The sequence below is a fragment of the Myxine glutinosa genome, chromosome 4 (assembly GCF_964187855.1).
Source record: "Myxine glutinosa chromosome 4, kmMyxGlut1.1, whole genome shotgun sequence".
Taxonomy (NCBI): domain Eukaryota; kingdom Metazoa; phylum Chordata; class Myxini; order Myxiniformes; family Myxinidae; genus Myxine; species Myxine glutinosa.
This window is the reverse complement of record NC_136264.1, coordinates 76,599,550-76,625,498: the sequence shown is the minus strand read 5'-3', so window position 1 is coordinate 76,625,498 and position 25,949 is coordinate 76,599,550. Positions and strand designations below refer to the sequence as shown.

General features: G+C 45.1%; 2 protein-coding genes across 11 annotated transcripts in view; one reads left to right on the top strand and one right to left on the bottom strand.

The window, feature by feature from the left end:
• Positions 1-583: 583 nt before the first annotated feature.
• On the bottom strand, positions 584-1,984 carry LOC137425907 (protein FAM200C-like). Its single transcript, XM_068114631.1, has one exon. The coding sequence runs from the start codon at positions 1,982-1,984 to the stop codon at positions 584-586; it is 1,401 nt and encodes a 466-aa protein (XP_067970732.1).
• An 11,496-nt stretch (positions 1,985-13,480) lies between these two features.
• Positions 13,481-25,949, top strand: part of ZCRB1 (zinc finger CCHC-type and RNA binding motif containing 1) — a 38,506-nt gene continuing 26,037 nt past the window's right edge. The window contains exons 1-5 of one of the 10 annotated variants that reach the window (XM_078776011.1): positions 13,516-13,590; positions 22,567-22,755; positions 24,759-24,910; positions 25,386-25,495; positions 25,602-25,630. In XM_078776011.1, the coding sequence (XP_078632137.1) occupies positions 25,412-25,495; positions 25,602-25,630 (113 nt within the window). In that variant the 5' untranslated portion in view covers positions 13,516-13,590; positions 22,567-22,755; positions 24,759-24,910; positions 25,386-25,411. Of the gene's footprint in view, positions 13,591-22,566; positions 22,772-24,758; positions 24,964-25,385; positions 25,496-25,601; positions 25,631-25,949 lie in introns of those variants that run through there. The other 9 variants (XM_078776016.1, XM_078776012.1, XM_078776010.1 and 6 more) reach the window with 9 other exon arrangements.

Genomic DNA, 25,949 nt, shown 5'->3' with positions numbered 1-25,949 from the left:
CCCCTATCTGTCTTTTTTTGGCAATTCCCCTGGTTCTAATGACCAAGGAATGAAGCCCACAGCGTGATCGCAGAGTCAGCGTGAAGTCGCCAGATGAGCTAAAAACATGCTCTTAAAGCAGTGGTTCCCAACCTTTCCTATCCCCCACACCCCTAGGAAATATTTGATTAATGTTCACACCCCCTACAAAAGTAATATCACATTTGAAGATGAAGAAGTCTAATTTTTGAACCACAAATTGAACCACATACAATACTGTGGGTGAGCAAATTGAACTAAAAAAAATAAGATTTTAACTCAGTGCATGAAATGCAAATATAAATTGAGCAATTAGATTCTAATTTATTCAGATAAAAAAATGAAATAGTAAAATCAATCCCAATTGTGAACATAAAATTCAATGACTTCTATATTTTTGAACCACAAATTGAACCACATATAATACTGTGGGTGAAAAAATTGAACTAAAAAATAAGATTTTAACTCAGTGCATGAAATGCAAATATAAATTGAGCAATTAGATTCTAATTTATTCAGAAAAAAAATGAAACAGTAAAATCAATCCCAATTGTGAACATAAAATTCAATGACTTCTTTGTTCCTGCTTCTCTTTCATGATTTTGTCAAAACGTGGAACTTTCTTGCTGACTGCGATCCGCAGGTCCGCCTGTGGATTCAGGCGATTCCTAGATTTTGTCTTGATTGAAAAAAGAGAACTGAATCCAGATTCACACAAGTATGTCGTTGCAAATGAAATGAGGACACGGAGTGCTTTTCCACCAAGTCTTGGGAACATATCCAGTGCTGCACACCAAAACTCCTCCAAAGTCTTGCTTTCAAATTGCATTTCAAGAGCTCGATTTGTCTGCAAATCAATAAGATCTTCCTTCAATTCTTCATCATTTGACATTTTCTCCATATTGTAGGAATATGGATTCATGATCCATTCTTCTGAAATCTTCAGGTCTCCAGCAGCAAAATATCCATCAAACGATTCTGACAGCATTTCCAAATGAGCCACAATTTCTTCACGCACAGTAGGAGTTATGGATCCAGCATCATCAACCATCTCTTCAAGTGAAGGAAAATTTGAGAGATTGCCTCTTTCCATAATTTGACGCCAAAGACGTAACTTTTCTTTGAAGGCATTCAACTTTTCACAAGTCTTCAATATGTTTATCCCTTTTCCTTGAAGAGAAACACTCAGGTCATTCATACGAGTGAAAATGTCAGCTGATGAAAATGAAAATGATTCCAATGCCCCAATCAGATCACATTCACGCTCTTCCAGAAAAACTTTGATTTCTTCCTGCAGTTCAAAGAAGCGGGTTAAGGCTTGTCCTCGTGGCAACCAACGGACTTCTGTGTGGAAAAGCAAAACTGAATGCTCACTTCCCAGATCTTCACAAAATGATTTGAAGATGCGATGGTTCAAAGCTCGCCCCCTGATCCAGTTGATGATCTTCACACAAGTATCAAGGACTTTCTTCAAATTTGGAAGCAATGTTTTTGATGCCAAAGCATGCCGATGAAGAAAACAATGGGTAACTTGCAAGTCTGGAATCTCCTTTTTCATCAATGCAGAAAAGCCATATTTATTTCCAAGCATTGCAGGCGCCCCGTCAGTGCACACAGAACCAATGACTTTGATATCTAAATCATGTTTGGCAAATAAGTCTTTCACCAGCTGCATCACATCCTTTGCAGTTGTGCTTGTTTTCAAATCTTCACAAAACAGGAAATCTTCCTTCACAGCACCATCATTGACATACCTCACTAATGTGATGAGTTGACAACAACTGGAGACATCAGTTGACTCATCCAACTGAATAGAGATTTTAAGAGGACTAGCTCTGATATCTGAGATGACTTGGTCCAAAATATCTTCACTCAAATCACTGATTCGGTTGTGAATGACATTATTTGACAGGGGCACCTGTTCAAAAAAATTTCTTGCTTCTTTGCCCAGGATAGTTGTTGCCATTTCAAGAGAGAGAGAAAGAGAAAGAGAAAGAGAAAGAGAAAGAGAAAGAGAAAGAGAAAGAGAGAGAGACTTAAAAGTTTTATGTCATGTTCAAAAGGCACACTGGCAGATGGCTGAGTGATGACTCGTGACACACGACGACAAGGACACAAGCCACTCTTTGTCGCACGCCCAGATATTCCATCTCTCATCCCTTGGGGGTGCGGGCACCCCAGGTTGGGAACCCCTACCTTAAAGGGACATCTTGTCCAATAACCATGCCCATGGGACCCGTGAGACTTTATAAGAGAGCGGCTGGTGTTGGACGTGCACGCTCAGCACTGGGTCTTCTCCTTCTTTGGTTGGTGTCTTGCCCTGCTGTTCGTCTTTCTCTCCATCTTCATACTGAGGGTTGCTGGCTACTGGTTAGGTTCCAATGAGTCCTGGGGAGAGGCCCAGGAGGTGACCACGAGTTACTACTTACACCAAACCACTGCTCGCCCAATTTGAATCCAGCACCGGACGGAGTGGAACAGTGATCCCCCAAAGACCACAGACCCACACCCCGTGTGCAAGCAGTGCAGCGCAACAAAAGTTTTTGATCTTGGCCATCTTGGATCTGATCTTGAAAGAACGTGCATATGTAAGCCATCATTCGTTATCTGTGTGCCAAGTTTGAACAAGATAGGTAAATGCATGTCCGAGAAATGGTTGAAGACATGTTCAATATCGGGTTATGCATAACTAAAATGGCTGCCAGTCTACCAGTCAGCCATCTTTGATGAGATCACAAAATAAAGTGAGGGGCACGTGTATTCCACCATATACTCTGCTTTTGCCACGTTTGAACAAAATCGGACTATGCATGTTCAAGAAATGTTTGGGGACACGTTTAAGTAACAAAATGGCTGCCAGTCGGCCATCTTGAATTTGATCTCAAAAAACAATGACGTGTATATGTAAGCCATCTTTCATTATGTGTGTGCGAAGTTTGAACAACATCGGTAAATGCATGTCCTAGAAATGTTTGAGGACGTGTTCAACATCTTCTTTTTTTTTTACAACTAAAATGGATGCTAGCCGGCCATCTTTTATTGCATCACAAAACAAAATGATGTGCATATGTATACCATCATGTATTGTCTTTGTGCCAAGTATGAACAAAATCGGTCCATACATCTCCAATGTCAAGATGGCCTTGCCTAGAGTTGTGCAAACTCGCCTCGAAGTTGTCTAGCTTGGGTTTGAATCTCAGCCCAGCTATAAATTCTCATCCTGGTGTTTCACAGGCAGGGTGATTCATCAATACATGCCCCTCGGATAAACGTTAAACTGGGCGTCCCGTCTCCCAGCATTATTTGGTTGACATTGAATATCCCACGGTTAACCCTAAGATCCTTTAGAATCCTTAGATGCTTATAAAGGCCCCGAAGACCCCACATACCACGTTAGACCTTTTGAACCCTTAAGACCCCTTAGACTCCTCTCTCACTCACCTCAATTCCTTCATCGAACTCTACTCTCCCATCTTTGGCACTGACTATCTGTATATTGTCTCCAGTGCCCCTTCCTCCAGTCATTCAAGGAATTTGTAATTTCCCCATTAAAGCGCAGAGTGCTGCCTATCATCCTCTCATACTTTCTCGCATAGCCATCACTGCTCTCTTCTACTCTCGATAATTCTCTTCCACCCTCCCACAGCCAACCTTTCGCTCTCTGCCACCTATCCACTCCTGTGCGATGTCTTTGTCTCTCTGTTCCCCTTTGATCCCATTCAGTCTGTGTACCTGCTGCCCTCTGTCGTTTATTTCCTAATTGAGCCAATGGTTCTGAATGCAAAAAAGACAAGTAAAAAAACAAGGATCAAAACATGAATGTTCACACTTTCAAAACTATTGGAGATGTTGATGTACATTGCCTTTATGTTGATGTACAAACGTTGCCTTTACTTTACAATGCACCATATTTCAAATTAATACTATAAAGCGAAAAAATCGATACCCAACTGACATGAGCACATCCAACACACATTGTGTACCCCAGTTACCAGGTGACAGTCGCAAAGCTTATATCTATCTTCTGTATTATAAAAGGATTTCTTCTTTGTCTGTCTGTTTGTTTGTCGTGTTATAACTTGAGAACGGATTAACGGATTTCAATAAATCCAACCACGGTGGCTTCTGGTCACTCCCGGGAGTGTTTGTGATCCAAATGTTTTTTTAAATTTTTTTTATGGCTACATGGACATGCGTGTGAAAACTGCAAATGCCAACACGTTGGTTTTCCCTGCACGGAGAGCAGGATCTCCCATGAATCCTTTTTTTTTCTTCTCCCATAGATTTGCCATCGCAGCAAATGTGTATGTATGTGTGTATGTATGTATGTATGTATGTGTGTGTGTGTCTATGTGTGTGTATGTGTGTGTATGTGTGCGTATGTATGTGTGCATATGTGTGTATGTTTGTGTGTGTGTATGTGTGTTTGTGTGCGTATGTGTGTGTGTGTGTGTGTGTGTGTATGTGTGTATGTGTGTATGTGTGTGTGTATGTATATATGTATGTGTGTGTGTGTGTGTGTGTGTGTATGTGTGTGTATATATGTGTGTGTGTGTGTGTGTTTGTGTGTGTGTATGTGTGTGTCATGTTTGTGTGTGTGTGTACGTATGTGTGTGTGTATGTGTGTGTATGTATGTGTGTGTATTGTTGCGGTTTTGAGTTTGTACAGTGAGTCTAATAAAGGTTAAAATTTGCCCCTCATAGTTAGTCACACAAGCAACATGTAGCCTCACGATAGTATAGTTATGTCTTAGTATTTGTAAGCTTAGTCCTTTTCCATTGTTAGTTCTGCGTTGAGTAGAGCCAAGAGAATAGGCCCTACTGTCACCGACAATCCAGCGTCTGTAGCCTCATGCCCTTTTGCGCTAACGTTGGTTCATTTTGGGCGAGTTAACATGAGGCAGGCTAGGAAGGTCAGGAGGACCGAGGCAGAGCGGCAGAAGCGCCGACGGTAAGCACGAGCCGCCAATCAGAGCTCAGAGGTGGTGGCGGCAGCGTGGCATCACAGGGCGTGGTGAGAGGGTTCGAGAGGGATCCAGAAGGTTCGGGGGGGCGTAGCTATAAAACCCGCTGAGCCCTCGAAAGGACTCTCGCAGATGGACTTGCACTCGATAGGACTCGCGCAAAAAGGATTGGCAAAAGGACTGCTGCCTGAAAGGACTCGCGCGGAAAGGATTAATGAAAGGACTCGCAAGTGGAGAGCGTCAAAGAACTCGTACGCACTAACCAGCTCAGAGGATCGAGGAAGAGGAGTTGGCAGCATCAGAGAACTGTGAAAGACACGCCGGCGCAGCCAGACGCGCATGAACCGATATACAGGCATTAAGTCGCGCGAGTGAGAATGGCTGAGTAATCGCCAGCCGCGCTGAGAGTCCCGCCTTTTACCGTTCCACCTCGTTATCTGCCTTGTTCGGGAGACGCGCTACGAGGTTCCTGCCATCGCCTGCTACCATCTTCGCGGGACATGCTGGGGCCGTGGAGAGCCGGATGGGGACCGTCTCTGGATGACCACGTCGACACGTTGGGAAACATCTACCCATCTGCAATTCCCTGTGTGAGTGAGACGGGCCCGTTGTCTGGGAATTTAAGATACGATTGTCTAAGGCTGCTCTGTGTCTCTGCATCCCTGATCATTGTACATACGTCTGGGAATAATTAAACCTGTGTTCTCCCTTTCTTCCATGCGATTGTTTCTGTGGTTTCTTCATTGGCTAAGCGTGATACGAATAGGATCGCTCAAATCGGGTTCCACTAATTAAGACTGCACGGACCACGTGGTACTCAATCCGCTCGGCGTACTCAAACCACACGTGGCTCGTGCGAGGCTTGTGTCCTCGCTTCCAGGGCAGCGCGGGGAATTAGGTACGAGCGAGAAGTGCTCCCGAGACCCTACTCCGCGTTTGTCCGGAATGGACGTATCAAGCCTCGGTTCCGCCAAGCCCAGCAAGAACAAGGGGATTAATCCCCCCTTTGTAAGCGGAAGTAGGGCGGCAAAGAACCATAACAGTATGTATGTATGTGTATGTATGTGTATGTGACTGTGTGTATGTGTGTGCGCGCATCGTTGGTTGTTACCTCCATTTGCGGGTTTCAGAAGGTAGAACGGAGTCCTCCCAGATCTTGACGTATGTACCTCCATTTCAGGAAGTGATCAGGATTCATAGACCAAGTTGTGATGTTTTCTTGTTCTCAAAGTTCGAATGTATCTCTACCGGTACTTGTTTTCATTTATTTCTGCTATTCTTGTTATTAGTCCCCTACCGGTGTACACCGGAGGGGACTATAGGTTTGCATGCCGTCCCTCCGTCTGTCCGTCTGTCAGTCTGTCCGTCCGTCAGTCTGTCAGTCCGTCACGCAAAGAACAGTTTTCCGGACTTTTTTTCTAAACGCTTAATGCTAATGATTTCAAGCTTGGTGCATGGTTTCCTCATGATAAGTTACAGATCAAGTTCGAACTTCACGACGTTTCGATCATTTTCGACAAAGTTATGGCACTTTGAACTTTGGTAATTCTGATAATTCTGATAATTCTGATGATCCTTAACTCAGTGCCATTTTAAGTTTTAATTTCCTTTAAAAAAGATTTTCTCTGCAATAATAGGACCGATTGAGATCAAATTTTCACCGTAGGGGGGGGGGGGGGGGGGGGACTCGGTCTGTAGAATATTTTAATGGTAATTATGACGTCACAAGTCACGTGATTCGGCCGCCATATTGTTTTTCGTGAAAACACGAAAACCTCTTTTTCTCTGCAACAGCTGAACAGATCGAGGCCAAACTTTGCAGGCAGAGTCGCATACCCATGACGAACAAAAAAAATTCAGCGAGCATGACGTCATGCGTCACATGGTTTCAGAGTTATGACGTTTTTAGGCATGAACCTTTAAAACCGAGCTCCTCCCTCATTTTTGATCCAATTGAGGGGAAACTTCACAGATCTGTTCTGCATGTCAGTCTACTAAAATGTCCTTTTAGAATTTGCGATAGGGCACGTAGTTTGGCAGATATCATTAATTAAACGAAAAATTTTTTTTAAAATGGATATCACTTTGTTTATTCTAGAGTTCTCCTCAAGCCGCACCACGCGCCCTCAGCCTCATCTCGCGAACGTCAAAAGCGCGACACAGCGCGCGCTTTCGGGAGGGGCGGAGCCAAGCCGAGCAACATATATATACACATCAATCATTGATCGTGAACCGGAAAATATAATAAATTACTGATATTTAGCGACTCGAAAGGTTCTTTATCAACAACGTATTTTCTCGTGCTTCTGCTCACCTGTCTGCAAGGTGTATAAATCGAAGTCCCGAGTGCGAATCACAGGTGAGCCCGTCCTGAGGTAATTAGCGATTGGGAACGATTCAGAACCTGTGGGTAAATAACCCTTGGTAATATCCCCAACAGTTTTCCGGACGACAGACTGCCGGTCGGGGACATGTATTGCAGCGCAATACTCAAAATGCTTGTTGTCATTGACTTTATTAGTTACTTTATTAGTCCCCTATCGGTGTGCACCGGAGGGGACTATAGGTTTGCACTCCGTCCCTCAGTCTGTCAGTCTGTCCGTCTGTCAGTCCGTCACGCAAAGAACAGCTTTCCGGACTTTTTTTCTAACCTCTTAATAATGCTAATGATTTCAAACTTGGCACATGGTTTCCTTATGATAAGTTACAGATCAAGTTCTAACTTCACGACGTTTCGATCATTTTTGGCAAAATTATGACACTTTGAACTTTGGTAATTTCTCCAACAGTTTTCTGGACGACAGACTGCCGGTAGGGGACATGTAATGCAGCGCAATACTCAGAATGCTTGTTGGTCCCCTACACCGGAGGGGACTATAGGTTTGCACCAGGGGCGGATCCGGGGTGGGGGGTGCAGGGGGTGCGCACCCCCTCCTTCGATCCAGGATGAGGGTGCAGGCGGTGCGAATCTGCTGAACTGTTGGACCAGGGAAGAACACAAGGAACTGCAGAAACTTCCAAGAACGCACGAAATGCCGTTTCTGACGATCAATTTTTTAAAATTTCCTGGGGGACGACCCCCAGGCCCCCCTTTTATCCCCCCCCCAGCGCTATGGTTTCATGCACCCCCCCCCCCCCATCAAATAAATTCCTGGATCCGCCCCTGCGCACTCCGTCCCTCCATCTGTCAGTCTGTCAGTCTGTCAGTCCGTCACGCAAAGAACAGTTTTCCGGACTTTTTTTTATAACTCCTAATGCTAATGATTTCAAACTTGGTACATGGTTTCCTCATGATAAGTTACAGATCAAGTTCGACCTTCACGACGTTTCGATCATTTTTGACAAAGTTATGGCACTTTGAACTTTGGTAATTTCCCCAACAGTTTTCCGGACGACAGACTGCTGGTAGGGGACATGTATTGCAGCGTAATACTCAGAATGCTTGTTTTCTTTGATTTGCGAATTGTTTATTTGCTAGCAAGTTGCCCGTGCTCGCACGGGATTCTAAACTGGGCAGGGCCGGAGGCCAAAATGCAAATGGCGTCTTCTGTCATCCAGCCGGCAATCTCGGAACAATTCGCATTTGATACCACATCTGATGCAATTTAAATGCTCTCATGGCGGCGAGGTGCTCCATTTGAAACTGTTTGTTCAATATAATATGTAGCTTTTTCGTGCTTTGGGTCCATAATTAAAAATTTTACTGGTGTCAATTAGCCAGTGACCAATTGGAAATTATTAGTAGTGTGGCGGACACGAAAGCTCACTGGCGTGAGGGCATCATTCCACGCACCAAGTGGGCGGCGGCCACGCCCGAGTGGTAGGCGTGGCCGCGGGATATACACCGGGTGCGCAGCCCGGAGCGCACCAGTGCTACAGTGAACTCTTTTAATAAAGACACTTAAATTTACCGCGTTGTCTGCTTCCTTCTTATTGTACAAGTAAGCGCGCGTAGCACCGCGCTTCATTTGGTGACCCTCCGACGTTGGATCAGCCGTCGCTGACCGACCGAATACGCCATCGCAATGGCAAACAACGCGGTTACGATCAAACTCCCCGAGTTCTGGGAGACGCAAGCTGAAGTATGGTTCCTGCAGGCGGAAGCCCAGTTCCGACTTTGAGGCATCACGGTGGACGAGACCAGGTACTGCCACGTGGTCGCCTCCCTCGGGCCCGGCACGGCCGGCCGCATCGTGTCAGTCCTGAGGAACCCACCGGCCAATGGCAGGTACGAGGCGATCAAGCGTCTCCTCCTCGCCACGTTCGGCCTCACGGTGGACGCTCGGGCCGACCGCATCCTGGACCTCCCCGAGCTCGGTGACACGCGACCGTCGGTCCGCATGGACCATATGCTGTCGTTGTTGGGCGACGAAACCCCGGACGCTCTATTCCGGGCGTTGTTTCGACGCCAGCTGCCGGCACGAGTCCGCATCGCGTTGGCCGGTTCTGCGACGACGGAACCCCGGGCTCTCGCTGCCGAGGCCGACAGGTTCTTCGCGGCTTTGGACACCCAGGCAAGTTTTGTCGCGGCTATCGGGGCTGATGCTGATGCTGACCCTGATGCTGATGCACCACACCTCGTGGGTCTCGAGGCTGATGCGCATTTCGTGTCCGCCGCCACGCCCCGCACACCGCCGCAGCCGCGGAGAAAACCGCGGCCTCCGCCGCCTTCGCCGCAAACCTGGTGTTTTTTCCATGCCCAGTTCGGCCACAAGGCTCGGCAATGTCGCCCGCCGTGGTCATTCGGCAGGTCGGGAAACGCCCGGGCCGGCCCTCGGTAGTGGCACTGAGCGCCGGCCGTGCAAACAGCCTACTGTTCATCACGGACACCTTATCCGGGCGCCGTTACCTGTGTGACACGGGAGCGCAGGTGAGTGTCGTTCCCGCCGGTACGTCCGACAAGCAGTCCGCGGGCCGGGGCCCCGCGCTGCTTGCCGCCAACGGTACGTCCATTCGCACGGACGGAAAACGCTGCCTTTCTCTGCGGTTCGGAGGGCAGGTTTTCCGGTGGTCGTTCGTCACTGCCGACGTGCCTATGGCACTGCTCGGCGCGGACTTCCTCTGTGCCAATGGCCTGTTGGTCGACGTAAAGCACAGAAGGCTTGTCCAGGCTGAGACGTTCAGCTCGCTCGCGTGCGCGCTGACTGCCTCGTTGAGCAGCTCCCGGAGCGGCTCATCGAGCGGCTCGCCGAGCGGCTTGCTGAGCGGTTCGGTTCCGGCCAGGTTCATCTGTACGCTTCCGGCAGCGAACGAATTCACCCGCCTCCTCGCAGGTTTCCCGGCCCTCACGCGGCCCACCTTCTCGGCGGGGGCCGTCAAGCACGGGGTGGAACACCACATCCCCACCGCCGGGCCACCGGTCTACGCCCGGGCACGCCGCCTCAAGCCGACGAAGCTCGCCGTAGCTAAAGCGGAGTTCGCTACGCTAGAGCGGCTCGGCATCGTGCGGTGCTCCGAGAGTGCTTGGGCGTCGCCGCTTCACATCGTGCCAAAGCCCGGTGGGGGATGGCGACCGTGCGGGGACTACCGGCGCCTCAACGACGCCACCACCCCCGACCGCTACCCCGTCCCCCACATCCAGGACTTCTCTGCCCGGTTGGCGGGCATGTCCTTCTTCTCGAAGGTGGACCTCATACGCGGCTACCATCAGGTCCCCGTCAGGCCGGAGGACATCCCGAAGACGGCGGTCATCACGCCGTTCAGGCTTTTCGAATTTCTTCGGATGCCCTTCGGTTTGAAGAATGCGGCTCAGGCGTTCCAGCGACTAATGCACAGCGTCTTGCGCGACTTGGATTTCATCTATGTCTACCTGGACGACATCCTCGTCGCCAGCGCGTCCCGCGAAGAGCACCTTCACCATCTCCGCACGCTCTTCGAACGTCTGGGCCAGCATGGCCTCATCGTGAACCCCGCCAAGTGCCGGTTCGGCATCGCCGACATCGACTTTTTGGGGCACCGCGTCACCAGGCACGGGGCCGTCCCCCTACCGGCCAAGGTGGAGGCGGTGAAGGGGTTTCCGCGCACCCGCACGATCAAGGGGCTCCAGGAGTTCCTGGGCATGGTGAACTTTTACCATCGGTTCCTGCCCCGCATCGCCCAGCTCCTGCGCCCCTTGCACGAGGCCCTCCGGGGGAAGCCGGGCAAAGGTGACGTTACCTAGACCGAGCAGATGGACGCGGCGTTCGTCGGCGCGAAGCTCGCCTTGGCCAACGCCACCATGCTCACGCACCCGGCACCCGATGCACCGATCGCCCTCACCACCGACGCCTCGGACTACGCGGTGGGCGCGGTGCACGAGCAATGGGTGCGTGGTGCTTGGCAACCGCTGGCATTCTTCAGCCGGCAGCTTCGCCCGCCCGAACGCCGCTATAGTACCTTCGACCGCGAGTTGCTCGGGCTTCACCTGGTGGTCAGGCACTTCCGCCATCTGCTCGAGGGCCGTGTGTTCACGGCCTTCGTCGACCACAAGCCACTGGTCTTCGCGATGGGCAAGAGCGCCGAGCCGTGGTCGGCCCGGCAGCAGCGTCACCTCTTGGCCGTGTCCGAATATACAATGGACATCCGGCACGTCGCGGGGAAGGACAACCCGGTGGCGGATTGCCTTTCCCGGTCCGTCACCCACGCAGTCCACCTTGGCATCGACTATGCCCGGATGGCGGCGGACCAGGCCGCCGACCCCGGCGTCCAGGCCTTGCGGACCGCCGTCATGGGCCTCCGCGTCACCGAGGTGCCGTTCGACGGCGCGGCCCTCTTGTGCGACGTCTCCCTCGGGCGGCCTCGCCCCATCGTGCCTGCGGGCTGGCAGCGCCAGGTTTTTGACGCCATCCACGGCCTGTCCCACCCGGGCACGAAGGCCTCCCAGAGATTGGTCGCCGACAGGTTTGTCTGGTATGGCCTCCGGAAGGCCGTCCGCGGCTGGACCAGGACGTGCCTCGCGTGCCAGCGCGCGAAGGTGCACCGGCACACCCAGGCCCCATTGGCCCCGTTCACGGTGCCGGAACGAAGGTTCGTCCACGTACACGTGGACCCGGTGGGACCTCTGGCCCCCTCGCGGGGTTTCACCCATGTCCTGACCATGTTGGACCGCACCACCCGTTGGCCGGAGGCCGTGCCTTTGGCGGCGACGACGGCGGCGGACGTCGCACAGGCGTCATCGCTCCCCTGGGTCCTGCTGGGCCTCCGGACGGCGCCGAAGGACGACCTGCGCGCATCCGCGGTGGAGTTGGTCTTCGGACAACCGCTGCGGGTGCCAGGCGAGTTCCTCCCCGACCCCACGGCGCCATGGTCCACGGCGCAGGAGCGCTCCGCGCTGCAGGAGACAGCCCGGAGCTTCGCCCCGGTGCCGACGGCGCACCACGGGCACCCGCCTACGCACGTCACCCCGGAGCTTCGCACCGCGGAGTACGTATTCGTCCGGCACGACGCCCACTGGACACCACTGCGGCCCCCGTACAACGGGCCTTTCCGTGTGCTGGAGACCGGGGCGAAGCACTTCACCTTGGACATTGGCGGTACTCCCGACCGCGTCTCGGTGGATCGCCTCAAGCCGGTCCACCTCAACGTGGACCACCCACCGTCGGTGGCTCAGCCCCCGCGTCGGGGCCGCCCCCCTGCGGGCGGACCCCCGGCACCGCCCAGTACCGCCGGCACGCCGCCCCCCAGTCCTGCACCCATCCCGGGTGCAGCCGGAGGCATCCCAGCTGGCATCCCTGCACCCCGGACGCCGCCGGTCGCCAGAGGGCGCTTCGGCCGGGTCATCCGTTTGCCCCGCAAACTGGCCCTCCATGTGCGCGGGATTCTGGGGGGGGGCGCGTGTGGCGGACACGAAAGCTCACTGGCGTGAGGGCATCATTCCACGCACCAAGTGGGCGGCGGCCACGCCCGAGGGGTAGGCGTGGCCGCGGGATTTCCACCGGGCGCGCAGCCCGGAGCGCGCCAGTGCTACAGTGAACTCTTTTAATAAAGACACTTAAACTTACCGCGTTGTCCGCTTCCTTCTTATTGTACAAGTAAGCGCGCGTAGCACCGCGCTTCAGTAGGATAATTGTTAATTTGACTTTTCTTTTTTTTTTTAACCTCTTTTGTAATAACTTTAAAAGGCCTCGGCTGAACCACAGACATTCCAGATTCAGTGAAGATGATGCTCTATTAAACCATTAAGCCACACTGCAGATTGCTTTGATAGGCTGGAGATGCGATGTATGTTAATGATTACATTTATATGTAAATGCCATCATTACATTTATATTGTTATCCTAAGGCGTACTGTAATCTCATTACCTTACCACTTCAATATAAAACACGGTGATACAATTTGGAGTCGGATAGCGATATGCAGGTCACGTGAAAGCCTGTACCACAAGTGGCGGTGTAGCTGGCGTTGTAAAACATCGGTGTGATATATTTTGGACGAAACCGTCATTATATTCCTATACATCAATGCACTGCATCGAAAGATTTTCAATTCTCCATAGAAATGGATTTTAACTCGGATAAGCAGATTTCATTCTAATATGTTGTGGTGATCGAAAGCGCGGAAGCGGAAGCGCAATTGAAGGTAGACCGTAAAACTAAAACTAAAAGCGACCATGGTTGAATTTTTCTAACGGTAAGGGTCTGTGGGTTGGAGTTGGTGGTGTTTGTGTTCTTTTTAACAAAATGGTTATTCAATGGTGTGCTTTAGACTTCGTTTGACTGTAACTGAATTGAGGTCTTTTATACACCATGCCGGTTTACATGTTTCTTTCCTCGTCATAAATCATAATCACGAATCAGTCATTTGCTCATAGCGCTTTTGAGTTTTGTCTGGTCGTTGATAGTTTATTGTTTAATTTAAGACATTTCACCACAAGCTTCAGATTTTTAGAAATGCCCCAAAACTCTGTGTCACATGTGCGAATTATTATTTATTACTACTACTAGTACTAGTACTACTAGTACACCAATTCCCTACGGGAGCGACATGATGGGTCATGTTGTTATATTAACCTCACTTGGGTATAAAGATTATAGTAGATCTAGGCTCTGGTCCATTATTCTGTGATGGACGCGATAAGCATAGAAAGGAATCTGGGATTCCTCCAAATTTCTTTCAGTTTAGTGTTAAATAGTAGTAGCGACTGTTTAAAAAGGTAGTCATGCGTGTGTGTGGTTTCTAATATTTTTACCTCCGCCACCAAAGGTGGACGGAGGTTATGTTTTCACCCCTGTCTGTCCGTTTGTTTGTGCACAAGATATCTCCAAAAGTTGTGGACGGATTCGGACTAAATTTGGCAGAGAGGTAGCGTATGTGACAAGGACGAAATGATTAGATTTTGGTGAAGATCAGGATCCGAATTCGGCTCCTGGAATTTTTTAAGTGATTCTTCACTATTGGGAGATAGGGCTAAAAACGATACATAGCAGGATATCTCAAAGTTATGGACGGAGTTGGACGAAACTTTGTGGACAGGTTGTGTGTGTGACAAGGAAGAATCGATTCGATTTTGGTGAACATTTGAATATGGATTCGGATATGATAATTTTATTTTTATTTTTTTATTTAAAGTGATTATTCACCATTGGGAGATGGGGCCAAAAACGATACATAGCGGGATATCTCAAAAAGTTATGGACGGATTTGGATGAAACTTGTTGGACAGGTTGTGTGTGTGACAAGGAAGAATCGATTAAATTTTGGTGAAGATTCGGATCCGGATCCGCCGAGTAGAATTTTTTAAAAGTGATTCTTCATCATTGATTGATATGGCCAACCAGGTGGAGGTATGCTCTCTACTGAGTGCCGTTCTAGTTACCCTCACCTGAGGAGAGGGTATTGCATTTGAGTGCGTTTGTTACTTGCCGGAATAGATTCCGGCAAGTATGTTGGTTGTTTGGTTTGTCTGTATCTGTCTGTCTGTCTGTCTGTTTGTGTGTCTGTTTGTGCGCAGTACTACGTCTACATTGTTGCACATAGCATCGCCATACTTTACACACATATTTGCCTTGCCCTGGAATAGACTGTGCCCAATTTTTATCTCTCTAGGCCCAAGGTCAAGCTCAAGGTCACCAAAAACGTGAAAATCGTTTTTTGCTAACTAGCAACGGTACCAGCCATCACGGTCGTCTCTCCAACTCACAATCCCATGAGATATGCGGAAAGGACGACCCAAAACCAATTAGCTTCTTTTTGATTCGTATATAAACATCATTAAAAGTAAATAATGACCTCTGCCAAAGTTCAAATGACGTGGGTTTAATCTCTACATGAGAGAATTCCACATAGCTATTTGGGCGGTGTATAAGTTAACAGATCGCTGTCTCCATCGATCTTGCCAAGGCCGTAACACCTATCGGCTCAAAATCCTTTTAACTGTTGACGTGGTAGTTTTTACAATGAAGGAAACACGTATCGGGAGTACATACGACATGGCGATTGTGAATGTGACAGCTTTGAGGCGTCTTTCACTTCGCTTCGCATCGCAGTGACGGCGAGCACCAACATGGCGGCTGTAAGATTAAAATCTGGCTTCAAGCCCCCTCACCACCCAAAGCCTTCAACCACACATATTAACACGCTCCTCCCCCTTCATTCCCGTTCTTCAAAGCAAAGCGGTAAAAATTGTTGTATCGCCATTATATATTACTAGCAATGGTACCCGTCCTAAGGGCGGGGCTTCAATTAGGAGGCGCAAATGATTATTTAAACGATTTATATAAGGTGGTATGATATGACAAAATGGCCGATTAAAAATAAAGTACATTCCGGCAAGTCCTCTGTCTCTGACCGATTTTTCATCTGTTTGTCTGTCTGTTTGTTTGTTTGTTTGTCCGCACAGAATAAATATGATTTTCTCTGCAACTGTGGGTCCGATTGACAGGAAAATTTCACCATAGGTGCAACTCCACCTGTATAATCTTTTATGATAATTATGATGTCATAGGTCACGTGGTTCGGCCGCCATCTTGAAAACATCGAATAACTTTGCACCTCTATATCTCCGAAAGCACTGAATAGAAAAAATTGAGACATGGCTCATTGCAAAGAACTCTCCATCGGGAATAAAATGTGTTTATGATGATGTCATAGGTGCCTCCATTATGACGTCATAATTCGACAAGTACAAAACTTCATCCGATCAAGATGAAATTTATTGAGCATAATCTAGGAATAAATTAGTTTAGAAAAAAATAAAATAATGATGACGTCATTGGTCACGTGGTTCGGACGCCATATTTGTTTTAACACAAAAGCCTAAAAAACCCCTGAAAATACATCCTGGCGAGGGTTTGCAATCTCTGATTGCTTTTTCTTGTTTACTTCTGTTACATGCTTTCCCCCATGATGACGAACCAACACGATAAGCTATTTGTACATGTCAACATGGCGGTGGTCCATTGAGAAAAAGGGCAGGTCGTTCCTTACATCTGTCCTCACAAAACGGACAGTGTTACTTGAAGTAAAATTTAGGTGTTTCAGCCTGCCGAAAGCCATCCTTTACGTTTACAGGATGGGACTTCACCTGGTGGTTCACCTGATCGTTTCGATAGTCTCTGTCTGCGAATCTTTAAAGTGTACAATGAATCACAGTCCTTGTGACATCTAATGGTAACCTGGTTGTCACTTTCTAAACGCCTCTCCAGCATCCGCAGATACACCATCCTGCCTTGCTTTGCTTGCGCTACGCTAGTGATGCTGCGGATGCGAACTGGTCCGGCAGTTATCAGTGACGTTTGCCCGATGGTCCACCACGTGGCTTGGTTATATTGGTCCATTGTGAAGGTCCAATGCTGCATCAGTTTGCAACAAACAAAACATTTGCATTTAGTCAGTGAGAAAAAAGTATTTATTTATATGAATGGCATTATCTAACTTGCACATTAATAACGTAAATTGAAGTAGGATTGTAAATTTAATTGTTTCATAAAAATTGCAAACCCTGAAAATGTGGGTATAGAGACCTTTACTGTGAAGTTTGCTTAAGAACGACTGAGATGTAAGCTAAATTAGTAATTCATATATTAGTGGCAGCTAATTTGCATATTGATGGCTTTTGTAAAAAAAAAAAAAAAAAAAAAAAAATGCTCCAGGGTCCCAGGGTGGCACCCGTGGAATCTTGATCTGGCGGGTCCAAAGGTCATGAAACGGCAAAAACAAACTTTGTGTGGACGCTAATGCACGGTATCCCCCTCAGACTGCCAGACTATGGTGTTTAACCCTCCAATGCATTCACAAAGTATTCAGAACGCTTCACTTTTTCACATTTTGTTATGTTGCAGCCTTATCCTGAAATCGTTTAAATTCATTTTTCCCTCATCAATCTACACTCAATACCCCATTATGACAAAGAGAAAACAGGATTTTAGAAAGTTTTGCAAATTTATTATAAAGAAAAAACTGAAATATCACATTTACATAAGTATTCAGACCCTTTGCTATGACACTTTAAATTTAGCTCAGGTGCCTCCCATTTCTCTTGATCATCTTTGAGATGTTTCTACACCTTGATTGGAGTCCACCTGTGGTAAATTCAATTGATTGGACATGATTTGGAAAGGCACACACCTGTCTTTATAAAGTCTCACAGCTGACAATGCATATCAGAGCAAAAACCAAGCCATGAGGTTGAAGGAACTGCCTGCAGAGCTGAGACAGGATTATGTCGAGACAGATCTGGGGAAGCCTACAAAAAAATCTCTGCGACATTGAAGGTTCCTAAGAGCACAGTGGCCTCCATAATTCTTAAATGGAAGAAGCTTGGAACAACCAGGACTCTTCCGAGAGCTGGCCGCCCGGCCAAACTGAGCAATCGGGGGAGAAGGGCCTTGGTAAGAGAGGTGACCAAGAACTCGATGGTCACTCTGGCTGAGCTCCAGAGATCCTGTGTGGAGATGGGAGTAACTTCCAGAAGGACAACCACCATCACTGCACCACCGGTGGAGTGGTGCATCGGTGGAGTGTTGACTCCACCGATCTGGGCTTTATGGCAGAGTGGCCAGACGGAAGCCTCTCCTCAGTGAAAGACACATGAAGGCCCACAGAATCTTGTTTCTCACAGTCTGAGAGTCCTTTATGTGCTTTTTTTTACAAACTCCAAGCAGGCTTTCAATTGTTTAATTGTTTAATTATTCGATTAATGACTAAATTTTTTTTTTTTGAAGTTACAGATTCTGATGAAATGGTGGTGGTTTATGTGTTCTGTGACTGAATTGATTAATAATTTAATTTTTTTATGATTATTATTTATTTATTTTCATTATTAATCATTTATTTATTTTCTTTCTCATTTGGCCAATATCTCAGGCACCTTTTGAGCTGGGAAGCTAATATTTGGACATGACAATGACCAAGTGATGTGGCTATCAAGGGTATTTTTGATTTATTGATTAATCATTTAATCGATTAATTATTTATTGATTAATCAATTAATTATTTAATTTCTTATAAATGACTTCTTTAATTAAATTTTGAAAAGATACATCTTCGGATGAAGCACCAGTGGTTTAGTTATGCTATTCGCCAATTGATTAAGAAAATATTTTGTGATAATCTTTTATTAATTTTAATTATACAATTAATCAAGCAATTAGTGTACACCTCTCCTTCCCAATGCAGCCTCATGAGCTGCACTGCGGTATTGCCGGGCGCCGGGGGCGCCCCGGCAATGCCGCGCTGTAGGATATTTAATTATTTGGCATGGGGGCGGTGTACTTTGAATGTATCTGTACTTTTGTTTTTTGATCAATCAATAAATTGATGAGTTATTTAATTATTATCGATTAATTAAGTACTTATACATTACCTTTCTCTTCTGGCCATTATCTCAGGTACCTTTTGAGTTCAGAAGCTGATATTTGGGGATGCCAATGACCAAGTGATTTGGCTGCAAAGACTATTTTTGATTGATTGAATAATCAATTAATCGATTAATTATTTAATTATTCGATTAATGCCAAAAAAAAAAAATTAAAGTCACAGATTCTGATGAAATGGTGGTGGTTTATGGGTTCTATTAGTGAATTGATTAATTATTTTTTATTTATGATTATTACCTTCGCAAAAGCGGAAGGTTATGTTTTGATCGCTGTGTATTTATTTGTATGTCTGTGTGTGTGTGTGTGTGTATGTTATTCGCATAACTCAAAAAGTATTCAACCGAATTGCATGAAATTTGGTGGGATGATTGGTTATTATACGGGACACATTTGATTAGATTTTGGGAGCAATCGGGTCAAAGGTCAAGGTCAAGGTCACGAAAAGGTCAAAATCGTATTTTTACCATAGCGCGGTCAATTTTTATCCAATTGGCATGCAACTAATGCCAAAATGTTCAGAATTCAATGCCCGATCTTGTTTGTCATAACTCGGTCAATTCTTATCCGATTTGCATGAAATCAGCACCAAACTGTTCACTGTTCTGTTCCCTACACTCCCATGCCAAGTACAGAACAGTAGCTGCGGCGAAGGTATGCGCTCTACCGAGTGCCCGTTCTAGTTATTTATTTGTTTTCATTATTAATTTTTTTTTGTTCTTTTTCTCATCTGGCCAATATCTGGCACCTTTTGACCGAGGAAGCTGATATTTGGACATGACAATGACCAAGTGATCTGGCTGTAAAGGGTATTTTTGATTTATTGATTAATTATTTAATTTTTCGATGAATGACTTCATTCTTTTTTTAAGTTACAGATTCGGATGAAATGGTGGTGGTTTATGTGTTCTATTAGCCAATTGATTAAGTATTAAATTTTTTTATGATTATTATTGATTTATTTTCATTATTTATCATTGATTTATTTTCTTTCTCATCTGGGCAATATCTCAGGCACCTTTTGAGCGAGGAAGCTAATATTTGGACATGACATTGACCAAGTGATGTGGCTATAAAGGATATTTTTGATTTATTGATTAATCATTTAATCGATGAATTATTTATTGATTAATCAATTAATTATTGAATTTTTTATTAATGACTTATTTAATTACATTTCTAAAAGATACATCTTCGGATGAAGCACTCACTAGTGGTTTAGTTATGCTATTAGCCAATTTATTACGAAAATATTTTATGATAATCCTTTATTGATTTTAATTATGCAATTAATCAATCAATTATTGTGCACTTCTCCCTCCAAATCCAGTCTCTATGAGCTGCACGGCGGTATTGCCTCGCGCCAGAGGCGCCCTGGCAATGCCGCGCTGGAGGATATTTAATTATTTGGCAAGGGGGCGGTGTACTTTGAATGTATGTGTACTTGTTTGTTTGTTTGTCCGGGCGATATCTCAGCCATCCTTTGAGCTAGGAAGCTGAAATTTCGGCACAATCGTAAGCAAGTACTTTGTCAAAAACGGTATTTTTTGTTTTTTCATACATCAATTAATTGATGAGTTATTTAATTATTAACGATTAATTAAGTACTTATATATTTCCTTTCTCTTCTGGGCATTATCTCCAGCACCTTTTGAGCTCGGAAGCTGATATTTGGACATGCCAATGACCAAGTGATTTAGCTGCAAAGGCTATTTTTGATTTATTGATTAATCAATTAATTAATTGATCGATTCATTATTAATTATTCGATTAATGACTAATTTTTATTTTTTTTCAGTTACAGATTGTGATGAAATGGTGGTGGCTTATGTATTGTATTAGCCAATTGATTAACTATTTAATTTTTTTATGATTATTATTTATTTATTTTCATTATTATTCATTTATTTATTTTCTTTCTCATCTGGGCAATATCTCACGCACCTTTTGAGCTAGGAAGGTAATATTTGGACATGACAGTGACCAGGTGATGTTGCCATAAAGGATATTTTTGATTTATTGATTAATCATTTCATTGATCAATTAATTATTTAATTTTTTTATTAGACTTATTTAATTAAATTTCTAAAAGATACATCTTCGGATGAAGCACTAGTGGTTTAGTTATGCTATTAGCCAATTGATTAAGAAAATATTTTATGACAATCTTTTATTGATTTTAATTATGCAATTAATCAATCAATTAGTGTACACCTCTCCCTCCCAATGCAGCCTCTATGAGCTGCACTGCGGTATTGCCGGGCGCCTGAGGCGCCCTGGCAATGCCGCGCTGTGGGATATTGAATTATTTGGCATGGGGGCGGTGTACTTTGAATGTATCTGTAATTGTTTTTCATCTGTTTGTTTGTGAACAAGATATCTCAAAAAGTTGTGGACGGATTCGGACGAAATTTGGCAGAGATGTAGCGTATGTGACAACAACGAAATGATTAGACTTTGGTGAAGATCCGGATTCGGATCTGGCTACTAGAATTTTTAAAGCGATTCTTCACCATTGGGAGATGGACTAAAAACGATATAAAGCAGGATATCTCAAAAAGTTGTGGACTGATTTGGACAAAACTTGGTGGACCGGTTGGGTGTGTGATGTGGGCGATTCGATTAGATTTTGGTGAAGATCTGAATATGGATTCAGATATGAGAATTATTTAATTTTTTAAGTGTTTCTTCACCATTGGGAGGTGGGGCTAAAAACGATACATAGCGGGATATCTCAAAAAGTTATGGATGGATTTGGACGAAACTTGTTGGACCGGTTGTGTATGTGACAAGGAAGAATCTATTAAATTTTGGTGAAGATCTGCATCGGGTTCCAGCTCGTATAATTTTTAAAGTGATTCTTCACCATTGAGTGGTATGGCCAACCAGGTGGAGATATGCTCTCTACTGAGTGCCGTTGTAGTTTGTTCAAGTTTCCCTCTGTTTTGTCCCTCAACCCCACTGTTGGTATTTCCTCCCCTCTGTCTGCTGGTCCTTTTATTTTGTTATGTCCTGAACCCGTTCCATGGTCTACACTCTAGCTCCTCAATGAGCCTTGACTTTGTATGCAAAGAAGTACTTTAGATGGTAATACAGATTTTTGTACTCTTTGTAGACAGTCTGGTTTCTTTAGCCCTCTGTAATTCTCAAGTGAAAAACATCTTCAATTGGCTCTGTCTGGTCTGTTTTCACTGTCGGATTGATGGTTTCCTGCCATAAATTTGTCTTTTTTTTGTGACTCTGTTTTGATCTGGCTGCATCAGGAAGAGTGCCAGGGAATGTGTGGATAGTTTTCCATTTTATAAATTTTGTCGGCATCAAAATTGTTCACAACAACCTGTATCAAACCTATGCTGGTATTTGAAATGCCTGTCAATATAATATTGTTTGTTGCAGCAGTTGCAGCTGTTTTTTTTTTTGTTTTTTTTTTTTTAGTACTTCGTCATAAGATTGTCATACTCCGAACATGTGCATTTGGTTTGTGAGGCTCTTTGAATCTTGGTATCCTCAGAGCAATGTGTAACTGGTTGGATTGTTAGACAGTATGTTGGTAATGATATCGCCAATGAGAAGTGCTCGTTGAGTTGTGTTTAATTTGGAGGACATTTGGTAATCATTGCCATTACAGTGTCACTCATGGAATCTTCAGCATATTAAAAAAAAATTCCCTTTTTAAGGCCATTTCCCTGCTAGAGCGGGGGTTAGCCTTGCGGGCCCCATGACAATCATCATGGTTCTCTTTTTGAGGCAATGTTTTTATGGCTGGATGCCCTTCCTGACGCCAACCCTTTAGGTGCCTCTTACGACACGCAGGGATACGGTGTACCTATACTAAACCGGGGCACACACCGGCACATTCATCCCAGCAAGCTGGTACTCAATTTGCCGACCTCGCAAGGATGAAGGATGAGTCAATCCCCCTGGCGTTTATTCAATGATCGACCGGAATTCAAACTCAGGATCCCAAGCCAGCACCCTAACCGTTAAGCCAACACCAGGCTAATCTCCAGCATATATTTGTCTATTATTCTGTTGTAGTGTGTGTTCTTTGTGTGGTGTATGAGCTTTGACTTGTTGGGCAATTTGTTTCCCTTAATTTGGTCTGTGAAATGTCACAATCATTTTCTTGATCTGTAACCAAGATGAGCACATTTGATACCTTGCTTCAGAGCACACTTGTACTTTAAAATACCCCGCACACGTGAAGCGAAAAGTGGTGTTAAGCAATTGGCTCACTTTGTCTGTCTGTCTGTGCATCGACAAATGTCAATTTATGATCAAGGAACAATTTAATGTCAATTGAATGTTATACAGTCGGACTCCGACATTCATGGGGAATGCTCTCCTGGAAATGCCGTGAATTAGTCAGGTTCACTATGTCAATAAATTATATTTCGTTCAAAATCATGGTAGATTAGCAAACCTATACATTTTTGGAAAGGTTATAGCATAAGGAAACTAAAAATCAATGTTTACATTTGGAGAGATACCTGTATGGCGGCCATTTTGGATTTTCAAAATGGCCACTGTAAAATACATATTTTGTTCTATTTCTGCCTCTAATTACCCTAAAAACGTTTTAAAATATACTAAACCTATATTTTCAGGGACAAGGAATCCAATGAAAGTATCAAATTAGTGCTATGGGGAATGGTAAGACACGAATCAAAGGTTTTGAATTGCAAAATACTGTCTTTATATTCGCGATAAGTTGCATAATCAAATACATGTTATCATTTTGAACAGGCAGTTAATAACATCAAAATGTGTCACAATAATTCATATCACCAAACATACACAGGCAGTCAGCAAAATCATATATACACATGCAGTCAGTATAAGTTCACATCTACACAGGCAGTCAATGACAAAATATACACAGGCAGTCAATGGCATCAAACATACACGATTTCAGAATATGCCATTTAGAGTTCGTCATCACTGTCCTGTGTGTCGTATCCGACAATATAGTCCGCATCGTTTTCACAGTCCGTTCCACACAATCAAAGGTCGGTCAAATTGATTGGCAAATCGAATTGGTCGAATGGTCGATCGAATCGAATTCGATGAATCGAATCGAATCGAATTGATCGAATTGGTCGAATGGTCGAATGTTCGATCGAAGCAATTGGTCGAATGGTCGAATTGGTCGAATGGAATTGGTCGATTGGTCGAATCGAATTGGTCGGAATTGGCAAATGTAAACATTGATTTTCAGATTTTCCATGTAATAACGTTTCCAAAAATGTATAGGTTTGCTAATCTACCATGATTTTGAACGAAAAAACATAGTGAACCTGACTAAATGTTTAATCCGCTAATATGGGGGCATTGTTTCAATGGGAAAAGGAGGGTTTAGGTCCCTGGTGGTTTATTGTTCACGGAGCATCCTGTGAATGTCGAGGAAAATCCATTAATGTTGGCGCATTGTTACAATGGGGAAAAGGGGGATAGATTCCCGGCGGTTACTCATTCATAGGGGGAAATTTTTTAAAGTTTAAAAATATTTCGACCATGAATGCACCTGATTACAGTTTCCTAAAAAATGCTTTTAGTGCTGTTAAAATAGTACTGTATTTTAATGCAGTCGCGAAAGCCGTGAAAAGGCAAAGCACAGCACCGATAATGTATAAGCAGGTAATGCTCGCAGCTCCTCGATGTTTTTTTTGCGCATGTCCAGCTGCTTTGTGCGTGGCTAGTGAAAGATGGGTTTTATAACTGTGTCATACTAGTTTAAAAAATAGCTTGCAGGACCGTGAATAGCGGGATCCAACTGTACTCATAGGACATGGTGCCAGCAGAATCGTACTGAGGAAACATAGATAAGAGGAGAAGATAGAGAGGCAGAGCAAGGCATTGCTTTGGCCTTTAGCTCACCCTGACACACGTCGTGATGTCGAAGGATGTGTGTCAATCCCGAAATAGGAAGCAAATGATAATTAAAGAGAAAGTGTACATCAGTATGGACCTATCTCCCTATCCCAGGAATCTCCCGGCTCGTTCGCCCTCGTGCCTCTGCCTCGGACTCGAACCCTCGTTGCACTATTCTCTCAGCGCCATCTAGCGCAGCCCGTCTTGGCTTCAGCACAATGAATCCTCACTCCAATGCAATCAGTCCTTGTTGATTACTTGATCAGGTAGGCAAGTTGTCTCGGGGTCCCCAGAGCGTGTCAACATCACGAACAGGCAGGCAAGTTGTCTTGTGTCCCCAGTGTGTCAACAGCACAAACAGCATGTTAGCCCCATGTTAGCAGCAGCGAACCGTATGGTGCTGTGACTTTTTAAGCAGCTCGAGTGGGACTGAGACTTGGGGGATTGTATCAAAATTATTTGAATTTGTATTATTTATCTCGCTTATTATCTTTGCATTTACTATATGTCCTCCATATGAATGCTGTGCCACTTCATATAAATGCAATGAAATAACTTTTTGGTACTGTTAAGTTGTGGTTCATCACATATTTGCTGAAACAAATCCTTGTTTTTTTCTTACCTTTTATTGTAAATATTTTTGCAGCAACTGTATGTGCTCTTTAATGGCAGATGTGCTCACATCGTTTGTAGTTAAACTACATGGAATTTTATTTTGATATCTACCTCCTGCATTTACAGACATTTCAAGTGATCTGTCTGGCAGGATGAGTGGAGGGCTGGCACCGAGTCGAAGCACTGTGTATGTATCCAACCTGCCCTTCTCGCTCACCAACAGTGACCTTTACAAGGTAAATGTAGTCATGCACAAAAACATTTAGGTGTGAGACTGTTTTGACATTTAATATTTTGGCTGCAAATATGTTGTTGCATTAAATGTGTCGTGATATGTTTCAGGTGTTTTCCAAGTATGGAAAGGTGGTCAAGTGAGTATGCTTATTACTGTTATAATAATTTACAAGCTGTGATAACAATTTAGAAAATAGTGGTTCGTATGCAGCCTGTGGCTGCTGGTTGCATCATTTCCTGGGGTCGTGGCTGTGCCGCTGATGCAATGCTCTCTATAACCAGTCAGCTGGTACTCATTTTGGTGACCTTGGAAGGATGACAGGCTGAGTCAACCCACCTGGTGTTAATTAAACGCCGTGACGGGCTCAAACTCAGGAACCTAAGATCTCAAGCAAGCCACCTTAACATTTGGAAAATAAGTGGCATTGTATCTTTTCTCTCTGAAATATATTTGTG